This window comes from Poecile atricapillus, chromosome 6 (assembly GCF_030490865.1).
Source record: "Poecile atricapillus isolate bPoeAtr1 chromosome 6, bPoeAtr1.hap1, whole genome shotgun sequence".
Classification (NCBI taxonomy): Eukaryota; Metazoa; Chordata; class Aves; order Passeriformes; family Paridae; genus Poecile; species Poecile atricapillus.
This window is the reverse complement of record NC_081254.1, coordinates 5564807-5589333: the sequence shown is the minus strand read 5'-3', so window position 1 is coordinate 5589333 and position 24527 is coordinate 5564807. Positions and strand designations below refer to the sequence as shown.

Below are 24527 nucleotides of genomic sequence, written 5' to 3'. Positions count from 1 at the left end.
CTCTCGTGTCTCCTGTTACAACATGCAAGAACATGAGGGGAGAATAAAGCACCTGTTGCTGTGACAAAAGATCAGTGAGTAACCCAGCTGACTCCCTGAACAGCACTGGGCAGGCAGCAGTGGGCTCTGCAGGTCACTGGGAAGAATCCGGTCTTTTAATTCCACAAATCAGTTCAGCATGGAATAAATACTTACAGGATTAGATGTCCCAATTTTCTCTTTTTAAATCTGACAATAAAATGTCTCAAGTTCATTTGGACAGTGGCTTATTGCCCCTTACCCAACATTTTCTAATAAGGCTGAAAAACTGCCATTGACTTTCCTGTTTATGACACAGCACCTTCCAAGCAGTCAGAGAAGCTCTGCAAATGAGGTTTTGAGCTCAACTTCCACGTGAAGAAAGTCTAGAAATGCCATTTGACATTACCAAAGGCTTCAGTTTCACTGGTTCTTGCCAGCAAAGCAAACTTTTCAGTGCTGGCACTCCAAGTGCAGACGACTTTGCTGGAACAGATTAGCAGATCATAGAAATATCGCAAATGCAAGTCAAGTGCAGCAGGGTGAAAAGACAGAAGGTATCTAATGATACTTGTTGAAATGTAAACAGCTTAACTTCCCTCCTCACTGGATTACATCACTCACAAACTCCAGGTCACCCAAGTGAAAATACAGCTGCAAAAGGGAGTTTGGAGAGGCGTGAAACCTGTGAAAAGCTGGAGATCTGTGTTCATCCAAATCCAAGAATATCACATGAACACGGCTCAAGAACATGTCTCCATTTACAGATCTGAACAGCAGGTCAAGTGAGTCATTAAAAAAAAATTTGTCACATTTCAAAATGAGAAATAAATCTTCAAAAGTCATCGATCTGCTTGTCCTCCCGAAGCGCTGGAAGCTCAGGCTAAACCAGATTAAGCAAAAGCAATTGCTCAGCTCGAGTTGCAGGCAATCAAGAAAGCCTTTTAGGGAAATGCATGCTATTGCTTGTAAAACTGAAAACTTCTGAAAAACAGGAATTGCAGGGAAAATCCCTGCTGTACTTACTGGAAAGGACCGTGGTGAGGAAGATGTAGTCGGAAAAAGAAATGAGTCCGCATTCTCCGAGCGCGTAGAAAATGCTGTCCTCGTCGGCAAACTTCTCCCTCTCCTGGGATAACTTCTGGTCATCCACCCCAGCCACACCCCAAAGAGAGGGGAAAAAGCACCAGATTAAACAGAGAAATGGAAGGCTTGATTTGTATCCTTAGCACCAACAAGCCATTCCATGGACACACACACCCCTACTACCTCCATCCACATCCAGTGGACCTTTTCCAGCTTTTGGATCTGTTCAGAAAAGTTCTGCAAAGATCGGTGCTTCCCCATCCCAAATGAGGGATAAGGAATTGCATGGGATTTGTTTGTTGGTTCAGCCCTGCTGAAATACACATAAATAAAACTGTGGCCATTTTGCTTAAAATCTTTGAGATAACTGGTAAAAAACTCAGACTTTAATACAGGATTCAAAGAGGAAATTCTTGTATTTCATTGACAGCCTTTTAGTTAGATTCTGTTGTAGAAAGGAGCCAGGAAGGGACTATTTGACATGAATATAAAGTCTGATCAAAGTTATCCAATCCCTGTGTGTGTGTGTGTGAGCTCACAGGGAGGACTGGGCCTGAAATCAAACTCAATCTCCCTGTTGCTCCAGTTCTTTTCCATTTATTAGCTCACAATAGCTTACTAAGCTAAAAATTTGAGTCCCTTTGATCTGCAGAACCCCCAAAGGCTGAAAAGGATCCATAGAACTGTTAGGGAATCCACACTGGTGACCCACTTTAAGGACACAGTAGGAGGAGGCACACCACACACAGAGGAGAATTAAATTAATACAGAGGGGAGTAGGGGTGGGTGAGGTTATTCCATGGAAACCAGGCCATGCAAGCACACGCAGGCACGGTGAAAGCAAGGCTGGATTTAGGAACAGTTTTAGGAAAAACCACCAACAAAAACACCACCACACGAGGGTCCAGCTACAAAACTGTCCCCCACTGTTACCTCTGTCTAGCGGAGATCCCATCATATACAAGATAAAGGAAAGAAAACTGGTTAACCAACAATAAAACAAGCAGGCAAAACATCACATCAAGTTGAACGGTTAGGCTTGCCAAAAGCAAGGAAAGTTTGGAGCAACCAGGTGGTTGCTGTGACTGGAAGCCTACAGAGATATCCCAGCAAGTGTTAGGTCATAGCTTCTCCACTGTCTGCAGCTGATGTCTCTCATCCACCTCAGTTTTTTTGGGTTTTTTACATTATTTTTTGAGAGAGAACTCACCATTGTATGTGATGGCAGAGTGGGGATGAGCTCAGCTAATAATTTAGATGAAAATTTAACCTGTATCTGGCTTGGAAACCACAAGAAAAGAGACAAAAATAATCATACAGATCACCAAAAACCCATAGTTTCCAGGGAAAAATAGTTCAGCTCTATCAATCACATAAAATTGTTCCCAGTAACTCTGCCTTTACCACCTGGAGAGCACCAGGAATTTAGTAAGAGGTGACTCACTACCAGCAGCCAACATGTTAATGGCCTTCATTTGATGCAAGAAAACAGTCATTTATGCTTATGGGGTACCAGGTTGAAATATCATTTCCTCAAAAAATGGTTTTGTTTCCATTCCTGTCGAGATGGATCCAAAGCAAAAATTACATTGATGCCGATGTGAAGAACAAACATCTGGTTTTCCTTTGAACCAGAGGCAGGATTTGGAGAGAAAGCAGTTCCCTGTGACTGCTGCTGGAGGTGTTGCCAGCAGCATCTCACCTGCTCCTGTGATTTATTGCCTCTCCCTCTGATTGCCTCTCTTGGGCAGCATTGATCATAAACTAGCTATTAGCATCTTGCTTGATGAATCCCATGAAAAAGTTCCAGAAGGTGGTTTATTAATTTTTATAGGTTTCTTTTCTGCACTTAAAATTCACAGTCAGCATCGAACAGCTCAAAATATTCCTCATAAGAGGAAAGCACATCCATAGACTAACAATAAAAAAGGATATTAAGTTAGTTGGTCTCTGAAATATAAAGACAGATGGGAGGGAGAAGCTTTTACCCATTTGCACCTTACTTTGAGCAAACATAGTAAAAAAATGTTATTTATTTCTATTTAAACCAGCATCTCGTTGTCACTAACCCAGGGAACACAAGCTATAACGACAGTGCTCAGCTGCCTATAGCTTGGGGAAAAGGGAATTTCTCCCACTGATTTTAAGAGAAAATAACAACTGCCCTGATCAATCAGATTTTCAGGTTCCCAGCAGTAGAACAGAAGCTTTAAGAACTTCCCAACTCTCCCATTCATTTTCCTCTGTCTCAGTGAGAAGCTGTGTTTGATTGCTTTCCACGAACTTTGTGGGAAGCTCACCCCACTATGGGAAAAGCTCAAAGCATCCTTTTCCCAGAAGCTGTTCCCCACCATGAAACATTACTGCAAGGAATTATATATAACCTTCAGGAAAAAGAATATATATTAAAAAAATAAAAATCAATCTGCCAACTTCACAAAGCACAATGTGGGCTGTTGTCATCCCTCAAAGTTCATGGTGATTGACCTAAAGTCAATCTAACCCTCACTAACACCTCCAGCCACCCTTTTCCACATCCCACCTTCCCTTCCAGCACGCTCCCATTCAGCCAGAAAGGTAAAGCATGGCATCAGAACACCCAAGGAAAAATCCATTTTCAAACCTCCACCTTCTTTCAGAGACAAGTCATCTCCACAAATTGATTACCCACACCCTTTTGCATCTGAGCACAAGGTAATTCTCAAAGTTAAAACAGTCAAAATTCTTCCACTTAGATTTTTTTCCACCTTAAATCCACTCCCAAACCAGAGCAATTGGTTAAGATCATTCAGTACACCCCAAGAAAACCACTTTAACCCGAGCATTCATGAGGGAGCAAGCCATGGGGAACACTTTACAATTATGATGTATTTTTTAATCAAGCAGTAGATTCATATTTAACAAGCACACAGGCGAGCAGACATCCAAATTAACACGTAAAAAGAAAAAATAAATCCAAATATCTCACTGCTTTTGGCAAAAGCATGGCTGTGTGAGTTCAGTGAGAAGCCACCAGTCCAGTCTCAGTGGAGCAAAACTTGTGACAGGTGTACAGGCAGATTCTCTTACAGTTCCAGAATGATGACAAGTCAAAAAACTAACTCAAATTCAAGATACAGAACTTGATTTGCCTTTCCCAGCTCAGGCTCCAAGCTCCATCAGCACCAAGATGTGGTTTAACAGATCAATGCAGTCACCAAGCTTCCCCAATCCCACGTGCTAGAGGAAAAAGTCGTGTGCTGCATGCAGGCAACTCCCCAGAGTGTTTTTATGTACAGGCTGGCTGCAAAGCACCCAAAGATACATCACAAATTTCACATATTCCACTCCAAAATTGATCTGCTGCTGGAGCCTCCCTTAAGCTAAGGGCGTGCTACAGCTTCCAAGTAACAAAGGATTGGTGGAAAAACCCCACAGAATCCTGATGTTCCTCACCAAATAGTACCTTTATTTTGGATTTTAGAATTGTTTTCCCAGGGCTGAGTGTGGAGTGAAACGTGGCAATATTGAATTATCCAAATCTGAAAAATAAAGGTGTATTTTTGCACATGGAAGGATGCCTTCTCTGCAGAGGCAGAGGGTGGACACAAGGTGCTGGTGCTCCCATTCCTAATGCAAGTCTAGAAAAGCCTGACCACCTAAATCCTGGCAACTCCACTTCATCTGGCATTCCAGAAACTACAGCATTTAATTTGGGAAGAACACATTCTTGGGAAATTCCTCAGAGCTGCCAGTTTGGGTTTCCATCTGGAGAAGGAAAGGATGCTTTGGGCACATTTTCTCCTGTAACTTATGTTTCAGCACCACATTTGCACTTCCATGAACCAAACCTTCAGGAATTTAAGTGACCACTTATGCCTTCCAAAACAACAATAAAATAAATATCCCTGAGATGTAATGGGTATTTGTCCAGAACCAGGAAGCAATTCTGTCAATTAGCAAGGGATGCTAGATGAAGAATAAACCACCTTTTATTGAACAAAACATCATCCTAATCGCTCTGTTCCTTTTGAACATCAACACTTTTGGTTGACCAATATTGTGTGAGCAAATACAAGCCCACAGTGTAGACTGAAGTCCCCTGGATGCAAAGCAATTCTCTTGCAGTCCCAAATGACCACCTTCAGTTATGGAAAACATTAAAATAAGGCATTTATTAATGTATTTCTTTCATGGTTAACTGTAGGCATGTAGGAAAAGCAATCCTATTTGCCAGCAGGACAGGTGTGGATTATTGCAGCTTTTCCCAAGCAGGGCTGTTGAAAATCCAGGGAAATATATACTAAGGAACTTGGTAGCAGACAAGGGAAAACCTTAATGAATTCCAGTGCAAACCAGCTTGCTGTGGTAATTAAAAATATGAATGCTTTCAACTCTGTCTGCATCAAAACACTGAACTGAAAAAAGGAGGATTTTAAATTTTGCTCTTTTTTTTTTTAACATTTAAACTCTAAAGAGTCAAAGCCATGTATCCAGAGAGTTCAGGCACCTCACTTTAAGAAAAATGAAAGAAGAAACAAAAAGGCTTTCAGGACCAAATTTTAAAGCTGAGCCTTTCAGCCCAAATGTTCAAAAGTCCTTTAGGGAAAAAGAGAGAGGGGAGGTCCCTCTGTGCTATGAAACACAGACAAAAATTGGGCTTGGGGAAAAACTGAGGGATTTAAGAGTTTTTCAAGTCAGTTCTATAATGTGGATGCAAAAGAAGTAATTTTAAATGCACCGCCTGACTTTTTATATCACTTTTTCTATATCATTAAATAAGAAAGAAGTGCTTGGGGCTGTGATAAAAACAGCAGAAGGACCTTTTGAAACTCATCAACCTCTTTTAGCCATGGGAAAGCTCACATTATCTGGAGCCACTAGGAATGATAATTTCTCTTGTTTGCCAGCAACACAGGCAACCACACACAAGTTCTCCATGGCAAATTGTGGTGGCTGAGTGCTGACCTAAGAAAATGCTTAAAATTTACTGTTGGCAGATAATACCTTCCAAGAGTATATTTTAATCAAGAGGTTTTAAGAACTTTTGGTTTTGGGGGGTTATTTTAGCTGTGTATCTATAGAGGGGCACAAAAATACAGAGCTGGACATGGGTGAGGTTGTCCTGCACATTCTCTCACCCTAAATTTGAGCACATCCAGAGAATGAAAACCTGGGCAGCAATTATTACTGCAGGTGTACTCCTGCGACTGGAAAGAGAAATCTGCATTCCCTCCCTTCCAGCAAAGGCTGTAAATATTCAAACCACCTTTCAAACAAAGGGCACCTGAAATGCAAGGCCAGCATTCTGTACAACCCAGAAAAATCAACGACACAGACTTCCCCGACCCTCGGCAGGCAGCGGAGCCACTCATGCAAGGGAGAAACCCCTGCAGGAAAAGCAAATAGGAAATGCCTTGGAAAAGGGATAGTCTACACTGGTGCTCCCCTCAGCCCTCTGCAGGGTAATGAAATCACAATCTGCAGGACCTCTGGGGCATTTTGCATCGAAATTTAATGGGGAGGATTGAAATTAGGGCCCTTGATGGCCCACATCAAGCTTTTAAAATGAGCTGAGTTTTGCCACCTTTGAATTTAAACGGCTGTTTAGGTCTCTGATGGAAATTGGGATGCTGCTCTCCCTCATCTCAGCCTGCATTACCAAGATGAACTCATTGTGTTGATAATGCATTGCTCCTTCTCTCAGGCAGAAATCCCAGTGTGAAAGGACACCAGGAGGAAAATAATAATTCTTTATAAAAAGTGATTATTAAACATTGGCTCAGTTGATGAGGTTGGGGCTGTATGCCACCAAAATCTTGCCAATTCTCTTCTTCTCTCTCAGTCTTTTTTTTTTCCTTCACCTGCTTCTCCCATCCAGCTTTCACCTCATTTTGTAGCCAAGTAAGTTCAAGCATCTCCTAAAACATTCCCTGCCACTCTCTCCATCCATACCCCCTGTCCCTACTAACACCATGGCACCCAAGGACAGAGTTCTCTGAGCTTTGTTTTGTGTCCCTCGAGTATCAAGCATTAAGCTAACACGAGCAAAACTATCAAAGAAATTAAAGCCAGAAATACCCGAGAATCCATTTTTGATTAAAAGACTGCATACACCCACTGAGGGCCTATTAGCAAGTTGTTTATTTTTCCTTAACTTTCCCTGTGGATTTCATTAAGGTCACAAAGCTACAGGGCAAACTCAAAGTGCTTAGAGATATTTTCCTCTTTACTTACTAATATTGAATGAACTCCCCTTTGCTTTCTAGTTCTTTTTCCTACAAAACATTTTAAGAACTATGACAACTAAATATCTTTTACCTAATATATTCTTTAATACAGTTCACGCTACATAATTCTATAACTTGAGAAACTCAAGTTTGCAAATGTAACCTTTCCCAAACCTACACACCACCTTCAAATAGATAACATTTCCCCAAAGCATTTGACCAGGGATTCAAACTACCTTTGTAGCCTCAAGGGGAAAACGCTATTTTCTGACAGAGCCATCTCTATCACAGTCTCATCAAGCTGCAAAGTAAGACACAAGCCTCAGAGGACACCGTGAAACCAGCAGGGCAGGGAGACACACATCTGAGCTTTGCTCAAAGCAGTTGCTGATAATAGAGCCAGGTATTAATGGTTACCCTGAGGACTGTTCTCTCCACAAGCCAAACTCAGGTTTTCTGAAATAAATCCATCAGGCTGAGGATCAAGGAGAGCGCTCAGGAGTATTTATTAGAGGAGCAGGGAGAAGAGGTGAGTGTACACTGTCCCTTTCACATGAAAAGTGCGTATTATGAGGTCTGAAGCACAAACTAACCAAAGCACATGCTGTCTGCTTTGTACCTGCCAGAAATCCTGGTGGGAGGGGAGAGGGTTAGAGAAGGGAAGAAAACGAGGGAATGCTTGGTTACACCAAAAAAACCCCACAAACCAGAATTAGAATAAAGACAAGTATCAGAGATATTAGCAGCTGCAAGAAACACCCACCAGGTACCTGGAAACCAGAACAAAAGAGGACAAAGAACAACCAGAGGGTTTTAGTAGGAGCCCTGTGGAAACGAGCAGCAGAATTAGGGATATAAAAAGGTAACAGCAAGTAGAGCTTTGTTAAAGTCAAAATACACCACAAATGTTTGGTGGAGGAGGTAGGAAAGGAAGACATTTGTTCTGTACCTAAAGCAGCCCAAGTGCCCACAGGGATGTTTGTGCACTGTGTTAGAAGAAATTAAGAATTTTCTTTGATGAAATCCAGTTATACTAAAAACAAACCAAGAAAAGAATTTGCACAGTTCAGTGTCCACACAAGTCCCAGCAAACAGGGAGACATCAGAACTAACTGAAACAGACAGGAGGGTCAAGTTTAGCTGGGAGAGGAAAGCCAACAAGAAACCAACCAACCTGGACAGGGTGTCAGCAAAGAAAGCCAAGAAGATAAAAACCTTCTCAGCTTAGCTTTGCTGGTTATCTGCAATAAGCTGCAGCTCTGCTTGCTTCCACAAAGCCACAGGCAAGGATTTTGTCTCACCACTTCCTTACAACACCTCTAGGGATGGCAGAGGAATGTTCATACAGATCAGTGTAAGGTTATTATCCATGTAAGAAGGTGCCTTGTGGTTATTATGCAAATGCTACCTGTGCTGAGATCAGAGGGTTAAGGAATTTAAAAGCAGAATATCTGAAGTTGGACAGTGACATTTCCCATGGATTATGGACCAGAATGGCTAAACACTACAAGGTGTCTCTAAGCAAACCATAACCCAGCCTCACCAGCTCCAGCTGGGGACACATTCATTTCAAACTCTGTCACAAGAGACGCTGGCAAGACCTCACACAGATGGATTTCGTACTGTTTCCATTGCATTTAACCTGGAGAACATACCAAGTGTCCTCCAAGTGCACCTGCACTTTATGCTGTTCTTTACTGAATTGTGATACTGGCTTTCAGGAAGGCAACATTTAGAGTTTCATCCTTTGGAATTAAGGTTTCAGAGGGAAACTTAAACCTCCAGGGAGTTCAGAGCTCTAACCCAGTGCTTGGCTCCCGAATGACAGCAGGACTTTAGGCTTGTCTCACTTGCTGCAAGTTTGGGTCTAAGGCAGCTTATCACACTCTGGTGAGAGCATCATGCTCCAGGCAAAGCTCATCCACAGAGCAAAGGATCCCAGAAATTCCAGCTAATAAATCAAGGCTCCTTTCCTTCCCACTTTTTCAAACCTGTGAGCAAGATCCTTCAATCCACCAGAAAAGGATGGTCCATCTACCTCTAGCCTTCTCCTTGGGAATCCTCCCCGAGTACTTTTTTCAAGCTCCTCTGCTCCTGAGGTGCTCTTTAAATCATCTGGAAAGAAATCTGCCTCCTGAGCTGACTCCCAGCAAGTGTTCTTTAATGGACACACACCCTCAGGTCAGGGCAGCTGAAGATACTCATGGCATGGTCCATGACATGACCCTGCATTATCCAGTGGAAGTGAATTCCATAGATGTTTTACTGGCCCTTAAAGGCATCATTTGAAGTATTTTTCTTGTCCTTCACCTTGCTTGGCATTACTTTATGGCATCCCCAAACATCTAGAGAAGTAAACATAAATGCTGGCAGGAAATACTTAAGTCATAAATTTAATTAGAGGGCACTGAAAGCCTCTCTAATTACTTACTGCAGCAGGGGAAGCTGTTGCTGGTAGCTTGAAGGCTCTTGCTCTTATTGAGCAGTAGCAAGGAATTCTCCCCACAGGAGGAAAGAGCAAGTCAAGTGTATCCTAATTAAACTAATAAGCCATCTAGAGTGGGGCTTTTATTTCCTAAATAGGCCAGAGGTCTCTTTAAACATTCCAGTTCACCTTTCCACCAGGAGGCACTGCTGGAAGCTCAGCTAGGGGACACCTGGGAGCTCCCATGCTGGTGACAGGGTGGATATGCAGCTCACAATTCAGAGCAATAACATGAACAACGTTGTTTTTTTGAGAGATGAAGCTTGTCAATCTTTAATGTATAAGCCAAAAAAAAACCCCAGCAATAAACAGAGAGAGGACGAAAAAAGAAAATTTTAAACAAAATCTGCACGACAACTTACGTAACATTAATGAAGCTTATGCCAGGTTAGACGTGCTAAGAAATCTCTACTACTTAGTGAGAGCATATTCATCACTAAAACATGAGTTATTTCTCCTACAGATGGGTTAAAAATGCATTTGCTTTCCCACTGCCAAATGCAAGAGGGAAGAGACAGTGGAAATGTAGCAGACAGACAATCAGGGTCTGGGCACCTCCACACCACAGCACCCTGAGACTGTGTCTGCTCTCACATCAGCCTTTTGCTCAGGCTCCATATGAAATGTCTGCAAGCTGATTAATACCTTTTTTCCTACTCTGAATGAATAGTAATCAATGCCTCTTTTCCCCTACTTTGCTGAGCTTGCTTCCCTAGGGAAGAAACCACCACTCTTAGACAAAAACAGAGCCACAGGTTGCCTCCCTGTATGTGCTCAGCCCGTGCTGGCACACACATCTGACCAGAGGTTCATGCTGGCTGAGTGTCTCCAGGGTTTTTGGTCTTGCATGAGTGACAAAAAAACATTTAGGCTCAAATTACAAGAGTATTGCTGCCATTAATAAGGCAGTAACATTTACCTCCCTCTCCAGTAACCCTATAAATTTGATAATACATAATATTTTTGTGTTTTATTATATAAAATTATTAAAATTTTAATTTAAGTATATAAAAAATATAAATAATGCTAATAATAGGAAGAAGGAGGGGCAGGAAGAGGGGAAAAAGGTGGATATTATCTTCTCACCATGGCATTCAGTCACTTGCACAGCAAGCTGGCTTGGAAACCCAACAAAAGCACAATACAGAGGCACATGACTCCCCAAAATCCTTTGGCAAGATCAGTCCTGGTCACCCCACAACAGCCAATTAGCTGTTTTGATGGCAGTTTTGCCTCAATAAAATGGGTTCTGTGAAAGGAGCAGCTCATAATCTCACTAATGCTGCAGCATCTAGATCTCAAATACACATGTTCGAAATTCCCACAGATGCTACAAACACTGTCCTGGAATATGTAATTAAAATGCAACTGACTGCACAGACCTTTTAACTGAATCTCCTTCTAAAGTACTGCTTGCATGCTCTCATCTTTGCTTGGAACTAAAATCAATCCTCTTTCCCACACTTCAGCCGGGATCTGGCCTGTGGATTGTCAGTGCTTTGGAGTAGCACAGCTTGCTTATGTCTGATTGTTCACAACCTTATTTCTTCTTAAAAAAGAACCTTCCAGTGACCAGGCATATTTTTGAATACCACAGTTCCCATTACCTCTGTGTGACATACATCAGGATGCTTTGGGGAACAGTGATAACCCTCTCACCCTTCTGCCTGAGCTCAGCAGCTCCTTCAGCACACAAAGGCAAATCCTCTCCAGGTAGAGGCTGCTCTGATAATCCAAGAAGAATGTGTGGCTGGAACCAGGCAGGGAGGAAGAGATGCAAAAGGATTTTATCACTATGTGAGTGAAACTCAGAATGTGCGAGGTCAGCTCTGCAGCACCTCAGTTGTGCTTGGCTGAGTAAAAGCAGTGTTATTTTTTAAAAACTGGAACCCAAAGCAAGCAACAAAATGAGAACAAGTTGCTGTCAGATCAATCTACTGGCAGCTTCCTTCATTACCAAGGGAGAGCCAAGGCCAGCTCATTTTATCCTCTCCTCAAATTATCCTCTCACCTGGACATTACCACTTCCCTAATAGCCACAGCCAGATGTAGCCAGTCCCAGGCTGTCTTTAAGCAGACAGCCAAGCAAACAAGAACCTCTATTTCTTCATTTCCAGAGCACACTGCTTCCAGGGTGTTATTAGGCTGTGGAAAAATCAGGTCCCAGGAGAAGATAATAATAATAAAGCAATGTCCATTGCAGTCCCCTAAATCTGCTGCCTCACTTTCAGGCAATCAAACCACAGCATGGAGACATCCAAGTGCAGCAGCAACATCTGTAAGTTATATAAAAAGCTATTTCAGTCTACTACAGGTCAGAGCCCTCGGTGTTGAGGGGCAAAGGAACAGAAAGTTGAGTTGAAAGGATTTGCCTTTGGATCTTTTATCCGGTGTGCTGGGAATCGCCTGCAGAGTGCTCGGGAACAGAAGAGCGATTAGCAAAAATAGTGTGGGATTCAGCACTTCTTCCCTACAAACAAATCTTGTTTATGTAAAGCCTAAGGGATGAGGGTGATAGCTTGACAAGATAAAATGATGAAAGTGAGCAAATGCAAAACAGACTGTCATGAAACCAGAGGGAGAAACACTGGGTATTTTGCAAAGAATATACGTCCTTCCTTTGGTTGGGTTGTTTTTTTTAATCACAAAAAGCAGACATCACGTTTGTGGCGGGGGGGAAAAAGAAAACAGGTGTTCACGACACGCTTTGGAGCTTTATGTATCAAAACTAACTGCCAAAATCCACCTCCCTGTTGTCTGTTTTCCAGCAAAGCCCTGCTCTGCTGCCTGGGTAACCAGCACACTTGTCCAGTGCTCATGACAGGGACCCCAGGTATTTGTTCATCTTGTTGTTACCTGTCCCTGCTAAACACAAACCAGGGAATTGCACATGCTCAGCCCACACTGTGTTTATATAAAGCTTTAAATTTTATTTTTTTTTTTCCCCCAGTGTTGAGGCTTTCTGGAAATGCCTGATGCTCTGTGGCAGGTGCACCCTTCAGCAATAGAGGGTGAGATGCTGATGCCCCTTTGAAAGCTTTATTTTCAGATGGTGCAGGTGAAAATGCTGCTAATAGCTGGAGGACTGTTGTGTGCCACTGGTGATATGATGGAAAATTAACTAATCTGCAGTTATCTGCATCAAGGAGTGCATCTGAGCAGCCAGCCCTGGGGCAGAGCTGCCTTTACCACCCCAGTGGGATTTACAGGGTGGATAATTAGGTCTGTGATATCCATAATAACAAGTGGGATGCTACTTGGTTCCACTTTCACAGGGAGACAAAACTAGATCAGAATTTGCTTAAGATTTTACCAACACCTTTCATGACAGCACAAACACCCAGAAGAGCTGTGCAGTGCTGCAGGAAGAAGCTGGGGCTGAAAAGGGGAACAGAAAAAGGCTGTTTGATATGGGGGAAATACATGGGTGGGATGCAGAAAAAAAACCACAAGAGCGTCTTCTTCCTTTAAGAATCTGGAGATGAGACTGGAAGGGAAAGATCCAGCGAGTTTTCCCTGAAATGGTTTAACTTGTGGGGCTCTCATACAAGTCAGAAAGAAGCAACAAAGAAATGTTATTACAACCCATGATTTCCCAGCCCACCAGAATATAGGAAGTGGTAATATTTTGTCTGTAAACATTAAAAAAAGGTCCCTTTATAGAAATAATCTTTCTGTCATTTCAGAAAAAGCACTGCAATGTTATTGAAAAACAAAATGCTCAGAAGAGAACACTTCACACGCTTCATTTAACTTACACCCTCACACAGGTAATAACTGGAAGGATTCTAGGTCAAAAAAGCCATTTAATAAAATACTTTTAATAGTCTAATGTGCTCACCTTCCCATCGTAGCGTTTCACTATGAACTGGTCCAGGCCCAGGTCTGCAAAAGAAAAAAAATACAGAAAAGCAAGCTTTTATGGTGTAAAATTAAGTATTTCTTGTGTTTTCTGTTTGAGAGGACTGGAAAGTAAAAAGCACAGTCTGAGTAACATGTGTAGAAAACACAAGGACAGGAGGAAAATTTTATTTGGTTTTGTATATTTTGTACTTTGTATTTTGAACATAAAAACCCAACAAACTCATGGAATCGGAGAAGAAAACCTTCTATAGCAGGGCCAGCAAGAGCTCAGCAACCAGCACCTCTCAAGAGCCTGAAATACCCTCCCCAAAGTAGATCCCTGAACTATTACCAGGCAAACATTTCACCTGTGACTCTTGGTGGTTTTAATAACACCTTCTGAATGGCTCACAAATGGGAAAACAAAGACTTGTTCCCATAGTAAATTAGGCTATCCCCAAAGAAATCCAAAGCTTGTTCATATTTGAGTATAAAATAAATAGATTTAAGGGGATAAGTTGTAAGTGCATTTTTAAGAAGTGGAGTTCTTTAGCTGGATGGGAGAAAGGCAGGGAGAGGGATTACTTATACCAATAAAGTCTCTGACACCTTCACAAAATGCTTATTTATGTTGAAGAGGAAAAGAATATCCCAGCCTTAGCTAAGGCACAAAGCTCTCATCTATCCCACAATGCCCAGCAGGCTGCATCTAACACTGGTGGCTGCACATATAAGCAAGATGACAAAAAAAATTCAGGAAGATTAATTATCTGAGCTTTGCAATCCAAAATCAGGAAGATGCAACCTGAGAAGAGATTAAGCAGAACTCAAACAGAGCATTTCCAGTAAAACTCAAGAGAGTACAGGCTGATTTTTGGTGCTCTGAGAAATAAAACCTTCCGGAGAGCGACGTCCCGTGCATTTTCTGCCACTGTTTATGGTAATTAGCACATTCTCATTTCAATTTAAATTAGAAAATAAGATGGAAAAACCAAAATAAAGCCTTCCCCATGCCTGCAGCATCACCTGCTTTTGAAAGAGCATAATGAAACCCTTCCTGTCTACTGGAAAGTTTCATGGTATCGTGCAGAAAATGGAATTATTCATTGCTCCAGGGTGACCCCCTTACCCTTTGTGACCCAAATCAGCTGCAACTCCTCTGCCACCAATTTCAAAGGTCAAGGCAATTGTCACAGGGCTGTCTGGACTTGTGAAAATTCCAGCCAAGAAAGCACCTTCTCAGTATTTCGTGGGCCTGATAACAATGCAAATTGCATATTCATACACATTTTCAGACTTTAATCTTCTGAATTTTGTCCTCCTCCAAGCTGTGGGTATAAATGCAGTGAGCATTGGTGCGTTTAGAGGTAGGATTTGTCTGATAAATGTGATTATTTTACTACTTTATGCTTTATGTGGTCAGAGCTCACCCCGACCATCCATCTGGATGGTGACTTAAGCCGAGCTTATGTCTGTGTGTCATAATAAAGTCATTTCTCAGGAACATCTCCCTTTCCCATGCCAGGAAACACTGCTGAAAGACAGATCCCTGACAGCCTGACATTATACATGTACTCATAAAAAGGACATGGGTTAAAAATAGCAAGTGAAAGTATCTCTTAATGGCACCCCCTGCAACTGGGAAACACTGGGAAAGCAAACAGGTTTCAATAGAGAGCCAAAATAAATGATGATTGTGTAGAGAACAGCAGGAAAAGATGAGCTGATAACTGTCATTTTATATATATAAATACCATGTATTTTGAAATAATTATAAAAAATATTTATATAATAACTAAATACGGAAATAAAGGCTCCTGGGCTGTCCCAGCAGTGGTGTGGGCACAGGCCCAGGGCAGGGCCCATCCCCTGGGCTGGCCCTGCTGAGGGACCTCCAGGGCTGGGTCCAGTCCTGGGCCCTGAGAGCCCAGAGAGCCCTGGAGGGGCTGGAGCGTGTCCAGGGCAGGGAACGGAGCTGGGAAGGGGCTGGAGCCCCAGGAGCAGCTGAGGGAGCTGGGAAAGGGGCTCAGCCTGGACCAAAGGAGGCTCAGGGGAACCTTCTGGCTCTGCACAACTCCCTGACAGGAGGGGACAGCCAGGGGGGGTCGGGCTCTGCTGCCAGGGAACAGGGACAGGACAAGGGGAAACGGCCTCAAGCTGTGCCAGGGGAGGTTTAGTTTGGATATTAGGAAAAATTCCTACACCAAAAGGGGTGGTCAAGCACTGGCACAGGCTGCCCAGGGCAGTGGTGATGTCACCTCCCTGAAGGGATTTAAAAGCCATGTAGATGTGGCACTTGGGACATAGTTTAGTCATGGCCTTGGCAGTGCTGGGCCAATGGTCAATATCAACCTTAAAATCTTTTCCAACCCAGATGATTCCACAATTGTACTGCACATAAGCACATTGGTTTCCACCAGTGTTTTATATGGTCACACTTCCAGCCATGCACAACAACATCCCCTCTCCTCTGCTGCATTAAGCTGCACACTTACATTCCTCTGTGAAATTCCCCTTACATAGGTCCAGAGAGGAGCCAGCTCAAAAGCTGAAAAGAGGCATTTATATTCAATGCATAGGCTTTTACTCTATACATTTTCCTTTTCCCACTATAGTTTTTTTTTTTTTAAGGACTTAGCTGCCTGTTTTTCCACAAGCCTTTAAACCTGACAAAAGGAAACCAACAAAGAGGGTCTGTTGCCTGATGCCTGGGGTCTTCAAATTACACAAAAAAACCCAAAAGCTTTTCTTCCAAGATGCTGCAATAGGAATTCAGCATTTGCACAGGCTGGTGAGCCAATGGGAACACTGCATGGATGAGGACAATCACAGGGGAATAAGGGAAGGGAAGAATGTCAGTTATTATATCTCTGTTCTTCAAAAGGCAGAGTGTTACGTTAAAGCCACCACAGGATGGTCTCTAATGCCACACTCCCAAGACAAAGAGCCCCTGCCTGGGCTATTGCTGCTGAGCTGCAGAAGCACAGGCTAATAGGCATGTTGAACCAGGAGAAAAGAGCTTTTCCACCTTTCACTGAGGAGCAGGGGCTGAAAAAGCATTCTCTCAGAAGTGGTTGAAAGGATTTCCTCAAGAGAGGCAGAAATGAAATCCAGGAATCATTTCAGGAAGATATGTGGCCGCTTCAAGCTTTCCTGGGACACACACCATGGCCAGTCTGGATTGCAGTGATCACTCAGAGCTTCCCTTATTTTTTCTGTTGAAAAACCCCAGAGTTTCCAACATGACCCACCCCAGAATGCCCTTACATTTATCTGACACAACACCTCATCTTTCCCTACACATCCCTCTTGCTCCTGCAGCCAAGGGCTCTGCACCAGCCATTCGCTGCCAGCAGCATTTCAGTGACCTGCAATGATTTCCAAATCAACTTCCCCGCAATGTTTAACTACCACTGTTTATTACTCCTACAAATTCTGATGGCACCTATCAGTGCCCCCAAATAAACAGCAGCACTGACACAGAGTATCTAAACACGTAGGGCCACTAAAAATGTTATTGCAGAGTAGATTGACACCATTTACTCACCAATACCAGGGATATAGGCTGCCACTTTTATTCATGTGATGGTACTTTCACAGCACTCTAAATATAAAAATGATTCAATATAAAGCAAAAATTACTTAAGACTCACAGTGGGGAAAACAGGGTTTTCAACAGCAGAACTGTACTCCCTGCATTTACTTCTCTCATTCTGTGCTGGGGAGGGTGTTTTCATGGAGAGGAAATGATTTATGTAAAGGAAAAACACAGAATAACTTGTTCTTACTCTTGTTCAACAATAGCCAAATCTAAAATCAAATGCTTATTATATTCCTATTGATTAACAAAAGCATACTTTCCATGGATTTTCTCAAAGCCAGCTAATTGCCACACTTGATAAATATGCAGACAATTACTAAGCTCTTCATGTTATTTTGTAATAATAAATCCAGAGGCAGTAGGTTATAGACTGCAGCTCTAAAAAACATTTAAAAAATTAGCTTCTAGGAGGACAATTATATTATGTCAAGAACACAGTTGAGATCAATTAGAAACCACCATGATTTCCTCTGGGATACCAGCAGTTTTCTCACTGATGGAAAAACCTTTTCAATTCCTTCCAGTCTTGATATCCTTGTCAGATTTATCACATTATTTGGGTAACATTCACTCACGATCTGCTTTCTTCCCCCCACTGCTTAATATATAACATGGACTCTCTTTTTTTGCCAGCAGATGAATAAAAGGGCTAATTATGAAGACTCAAGAGCCTGCTAACTGTGCTTGTGATATGCCACATTATGGCAGGAGAAAATGCTGGAGCAAGCTTTCTCCTCCAGAGCTGTAATCCAGCTTCTGATTGTTGTATTCAGAGTATTTCCCCTCTGAATCTAAAATGTAATCTGCAAGCAAACAATGAGCTGCCTGAAATTTCTCAGGGGACAACAGCCTCCAGCTTAGGTTCAAGTCCAGGACTGTTTTGTTCCAGGAAGGAAGGATCAAGAGATCTGGTTCTCCTCTATCTCCTCCTGCTCCAACAAGCCATGTCTCCCTGTGAGACATGCATTCCTAACACACCTGGTCAGCCCCACCAACCTGGCACCTGTAAGGGAAGCCCTCATTTATGTGACTTTCAGCACACAAGCATACATGTAAATGCATCTCTCGTTCCTCCTTGGCTCTTATCCTGAGGTCTCATATCAGGCATGACAGGCTCAAAGATAATTCTTGCCTAGGCATTATTTATTTTCACAGAAAAAGAGCCCCACCTTATTCAGGAGACAACTGGAGTTACCCCTCATTCGCATCCTTTCTCTGAACAGCTCTTCAGCAGATGTACTGGGGAAGAATAGAGTGTGAATTCCCAGAAGGACTGAAATCCCAGAATCTCTGGCATCCTTCTAGGTCTTAAATATCCCAGCTGACGACTTTGTGTAACTTTAGGGATCTGTACCAGCCCAGGGAGTTCTCCCCTCCTCATCACTCATCATGAGTGCTTGTCTCAGGTCCCGACTGCTGGTTCTACCCATCAGATCCATATTTCATAAATGTTAATCAAAATGAAAAATCATCACTCATGCATTGCACCACCCCAGAGGCCAGCTTGTGCTCAGCTTCTCATGCAGGTCAGGCATGGAAAACAAACCATTTCTAACAGGAGAAGCAAGCTGTACACTCTGATGCAGCCACTGGGAATCAGCCGTGTCCTTCATGGCTCCTCTCCTCTCCTCTGTCACTATCCCCTGCAGAGACTGCAGGGTCACAGCTGCTGCTTCTGCCTGGGCTTCAGCAGCAAGTTTGGGGTCTCTTGCACTCAAACAAAAAACCAAACCAACCAAAAAAACCCTCCAAGAGCTCAGATATTTGAGCTGCTGCTGCTCATTATGTGGTGAAACTTGAAATGGATCTTTCCTATGGCAGGAGTCTGGGACAACCAGCGAGGTTAATACAGGGATGGAAGAGCAGGACTGGTTTAGGAAGAACCTGCCTTCATTACAGCATGCTGGGGTGAGATAGAAGAAGTATTTTTTACTTCTTTCTGTCTTTATTGCGAAGGCTGTAGGAAAATATATACTGGCTGAGCGTGACACAGCTCCTCCTTAGTCCAGAATGCTTCAAAATACTCACATTCCTCAGGAAAACAATCAGTGCAGAATGGACCCAGATAAACTTGGAGAAATGGAGGGAATCCTTGCACTTCCCACCAGAGACAGAGTATTTTCAGCTGGGATTGGGGTTTGGGACTGGGGTTCCAAGGAAGCACCAGGCAGGAAACAGCCATCCCTTCCCATCCACCGTTGGAGCAAAATTACCTCTCAGGTATGAGAGGATGTGGGAGAACAAAAATAATACAGGACTGCAGGGAGCAGAAATCACCACCCACGCTTCTCCTGGCACTTGAACTTTCCAGCTAGCACAGAAAGAAATTATTTTTTTAAATCAGCTTTCAAGTTTAATGCCATTCTTTGGCTCCTTCTGACAAACCATTCCAAGCTCAGCAAGCTCGTGTCATTCCTTAAGCACAGCTTGCCTACTTGGGAATGCTGTGGCAGGAAGTTTGACTGAACCAGAGAAAGCAATCTACAGGAGCTGAAGAACTGGCATTCATTTCCCCCAAGTTAGCAAAACGCAGGCTAGAATTAAGCTGGCACTTTATTGACAATAAATCAAACTTTCCCCTACGTAATCTATAAAAATGAATCAGGCACATGATACCTTCATAGTAGAGAAGCAGTTTAAAAATAAATACAACAGGGACTCAGCTACTTCATTACTCCAGATTACTTCTATTCCACAGTGTTTTCTCTCCATAAAACAGTAGAGGCATTTACAAGAAGTTACTCCCTGAAATTATGACCGGCAGCTTGAGCACACTGAAGGATTACCTCAAAGAGGTTTCCTGGGAACACACCAGGCTACATCACAACCCCAAGGAATGCCTTGGGATGAAGGCAGGATGCTCCAGCCCCAGTGGAGGGCACACCCAAATCGTGACTCAGGAAGAAAGCAGCCCCAGCATTTCCCAACTAACCTGTAATCTAAATTATCCTATGAATCAAAAGCACCGGCAGGGTGTGAAATACAGAACTCATCTGGCCAGCAGGTAGCACTCTTTGTTTTCAATTTCTGGTCTGAAAACCAGACCTATCTTCCTTTTAGTTTTTACTGCCAGCTTTAAAAACATTTGAGAACAAGGTTATGGCTGGTTTGGCTTTATTGTAGCAATAAGTGTTTTACTCTTCTACTGTTCATTATGTATTAAAAAACTCAATTTACTGTGATTGTGGTGATGCACAGAGCTGGTGAGGAACAACCTCCCTAGAGCAGCGTCATCTAGAAGCAAATCCACAACAGTAAGAGTTCTGAAGACAGATTTTTCAACTCAACAAAATCCAAGATGCCCACCTTCTTCCTCTGCCTGCTGATGGGCAGCCCAAGCTCTGCTTCTATCCCATTCCACTTGCCAAGAACACCTCAGACCACTTTCTTCCTTTACAAACTGCTGTGTGTCACTGACTGGCAGCATTTGCAGGCACCGTGGCTTCACGGGGCCATTTCAACAGTCAGGACAACAATGGGAATTCAATGGGAAGTGAGTGGCTAAGACTGATGAATTACTATTTCCCATTAGTCACCTCTGCTTGTCTGTGAGCAAGGTGTTTACTGAGCATTCTTCCACCTATTTGCTGTACACACCCTAAAATGCACCAGGCACGTGGAAAAAGCAAAAGAAGAATCAGATGTGTTGAAACGAAACACAGCAGGTTTTCAGTTTTTGGGCTTCCAGACAGGTGCTACTTCTCTTCCAAGTACCAGTCCAAGGAGTCTGAGACAGACAAGATGGTAACCTACAGCCATTAATTCACATGGAAACTACAGCCATTTCCAGGGCTTGATGGAAACCTAAATATCAATTCACCTACGTGCTTTAAACACTAATGCCAGGATTATTCTTTCTTCCCTCCTGCACACACTTCATGTTTTTATTCTCTAAGCACAAGGGCATACACAGTATTTATTTAGCAGCTGTCATCTAAGATACCAAAACAATTTCCCCATTTGGACATAAACCACACACTCTAAAAGTTAACTTTCAGGGGCTGAAGTTCTTCATTATTGTCTGCAGAGTCAAGGCAAGTTTTGATTTGACAAAAGCCTGTTAAATTCTTTGAGATACAATGTGGGAGACCAAAAAAACCACGATCTCCCACATCTTGCCCCAAACATGAATCTCTAAAATGGAATGCTGACAAAAACCTCCTGCTACCCCACCAACACCAAATATTCAGGACACAGCTTTCCAGACAACAGCAAGGCATCTCTCTCCCACTTGTTGATTGTCAAACCTCTCCAGGTACCACAAGTGATGTGCTTTTCTGCAACCCACAGGGAATCTCAAGAGGGCAGAAATGAGCCCTACACTGAGCAGCAGAATCACACGGGGCTGCCTCAACTCCTTTAGAACCATCTAGGTTGGAAAAGACCTCTAAGCTCATCAACTTTTATTGCTGATGTTTTCCTTGCCAAAGCAACCTCATTTTGAAGGTTTAGGAAGTGTTTTCAGTTAAAGGTAATCTTTCCCTATTAAATATAGGAGAAAGGCATCCCAACTGCTCTTCAGGGACTCACACCAGCCACATCTGCTATACTGCAACAGCATTTTGGGAAACATGAAAGGGCTCAGGCTAATTTTGGGCTTGGAACATGAGAGCTTCAGGAGATGCTTCCTAGCCCTGGCAATCAGAGCTGAGAAGTTTAAAGACCAGGTGAGCAGAGGCTGGGGAATATCAGTTCCCCTGATCACCACCCACACACCACTCACTCTCCGGCTGTTTCTCGTTGGGGGTGATGGATCTCACAAAATCCTGCGGGGTCATGAAAACCTCGGACTCGCCGTGCTCGTTGATGACCTTCAGCGTGGCAAAGTATCTGAAGATTTTGTCTGGTGTGGAGTAGGCTCTGATCCTGTTCTCATATTCCATCACCTGGAAATGAAATTTAGCCAGCATTAGATGTGCACTGTTCCTGCCCCACACTGACTCTTAGTTCTCAAAGAGATTTGCCACAGGACAAGTTGCATTCAGCAACACGACTCTCGACTCTTTTGGCAGTATTCCTTTCAAAAACCCTTTGAACACCCAGGAAAATTGGACATATTGGCTGCTGATGTCCCAGGATTAAGAACAAACACCAAAAATCTTTATTATGAATAAATTTAGACTCTTCATGGCGGCAGAAGAAAAACAAATTCACAAAAATCCCTGAAGGTGCTTTAAAAACATGAGCATAAGAAATCGCACTGGCATCACATTTGTGAATCTAAAGCAGCCCAACCACAGCATTGAAGGATTTGATTTGTGATTAATATATGAAGTAAAAGAAAAGTCTTGCAAGGCTGGGAGAAACCTTTACTTTCTAGCAGAGTCTTGGAAAAAATCACTTGGAGCCGCAGCTGGTTGCTCAGTCACCCAAGCTCATTTTTTCCTCTTTTCTATCACACTGGCAGAATTCCCCAGAAACTCATTCCTCCCCACCAATCTGCTTCTTCCTAACTCTGCCAGCAGTGATTTTTTTTCTTTGTACCTAGAATCAGTTTCCCCCTAAACAGCTGGAATTAATCAAAGACAACAGACAACTCTTCTAAACAAAATCCCAACACAAGGCCGCAAGGGTGGAAAAAAGGCACAGACACCTACACTTCATCATGTATTAGCACAGAAAACTTTCCTCCTTACTTCAGCTTTTCATTCCTGCATTATATGCTGTGTTTAACAGTCCATAATGTACTTGAAACCTGCAGCTGGCCAGGAGCCACAGGAGGAAAAAATCCCAACTGATGATGTGCTGCAAGAGAACAGGCAAGATCAAGGGTACTGCCAAGGCAGCTGTAGATCATTCCTGGCTTTGCTCCTGGTTCAGCCTTGTCCTTAAATTCCTGAACAACTTCCTCAGCCTGATGTTTATCAGACAGAAAACGCCCTCTCTAGTTTTTCTTATTTCTAGGATTTAAAAAAAGCCAAATGTTTTGAATCCCCCAAGCCAAGCTTTGGTAAAGCAAAGCCTCTCTCTCTCTCTCCTCTTCATTTGCCCCAGCTCAGATCTCCCAGCTCAAATCTCTCAGATTTTCCCCAGCTTCATTTGCCCCACTGTCTCTCAGCTGACACTACCTAAAATGACAATACTTAAAGCATTCTCCCCACTCCTCTCTGCATCACCACAGCTTTTCCAGAATTCACACCTCCTTGCATCAACCACTACAGGCAGTTCCCTCCCTCCCTCCTGCAGAAGAAAGTTTTTGTCCTTACGCCCTTTTGCACTTCTAATCAACAAACCTAATCCCACTTTTATTGCTTCAGTCCACAAGGTTCTCCACAGCTAAGGGCACAGGAATGAGGACAATTGTTTTATTGCCAAGCTCCCAGTGCCAGTAAAAGACAGCACCCACTCTTCCACTTCTTCCTGACTTTGTCTACAGCTCCCACCTGGCAGGAGGCAGCTCCTTATGCCAAAGTGATCTTTTGACTTGTGGGTGCAGGCCCATATCTCACTCCTGCCTGACCTGATCTCATGAATAACACCCCACCCAGCTTAATCAGCCAGAAACAGCTCGGTATTTTTACCTTCAAGGAAGACAAACAAACCCAAGGACAGTGTGAAACTCCAGACTGGAGCCAAGGGCAGACACCCCAGACCACGACCAGCTGCCTCCATCCATGGCAACCCTTCCACACAGCCTGCTTTCTAGCTAAAAAAATTCATTAACCAAATTTTCCAAGCCTGTGGAAAAATTTCTTGCAAGGTACTATCAACTGCTTTCCCTCAACCCAGCTGGGCACAGCCCGACAACCCCAGTGCTGCACCAGAGACAGGAGTCCTGACATTTCTGCCAGTAAAACCATGTTTCATTTTACCCCACTTGACTCCATATCCACAATTGCTCTTCCCTCTGTATCCATTTTAAGCCCCTACTGAGATGCTACTGGCAGGCTTGCTGCTTTCAGGTACTTTTCTCCTCATGTTTAGAATATTTAGATATTACTTCCACAGCAACAACAGCTTGCTAACAACATGGGCCCAAAACCACACCTCCTGTCTCAGCTTACGGCACAAAGATGCACAATCTAGATCAAAAAAGTAGAATCTAAACTGCTTTTTAGCATCTCACAGGCTTCTTTCATCACAACTGAAAACCTCACTTCTTCCACAAGCTTCCCTACAAGAAGGGAGCAAATGCAGCCACAGTTTTTTTTACCCTTTTGCCTGCAGCTCAACTCACAATTACATCATTCTTGGTAATGAGCTAATCAGCTGGCAAAAACTGACAAATGTTGCAGCCCATCCCTCTGACTGCAAGGCTGGGTGCAACACGAAGCCAGGTCAAGAA

General features: G+C 43.1%; 1 protein-coding gene across 4 annotated transcripts in view; it reads right to left on the bottom strand.

The window, feature by feature from the left end:
* MICU1 (mitochondrial calcium uptake 1) overlaps window positions 1–24527 on the bottom strand; it is an 84465-nt gene that overhangs the window by 37634 nt on the left and 22304 nt on the right. For 2 of the 4 annotated variants that reach the window (XM_058841302.1, XM_058841303.1), the window contains 4 exons: window positions 21966–22128; window positions 13640–13683; window positions 2315–2380; window positions 1045–1159 (listed from right to left, as the gene is read on the bottom strand). In XM_058841302.1, coding sequence (XP_058697285.1) covers window positions 1045–1159; window positions 2315–2380; window positions 13640–13683; window positions 21966–22128 — 388 coding nt within the window. Of the gene's footprint in view, window positions 1–1044; window positions 1160–2314; window positions 2385–13639; window positions 13684–21965; window positions 22129–24527 lie in introns of those variants that run through there. The other 2 variants (XM_058841304.1, XM_058841305.1) reach the window with 2 other exon arrangements.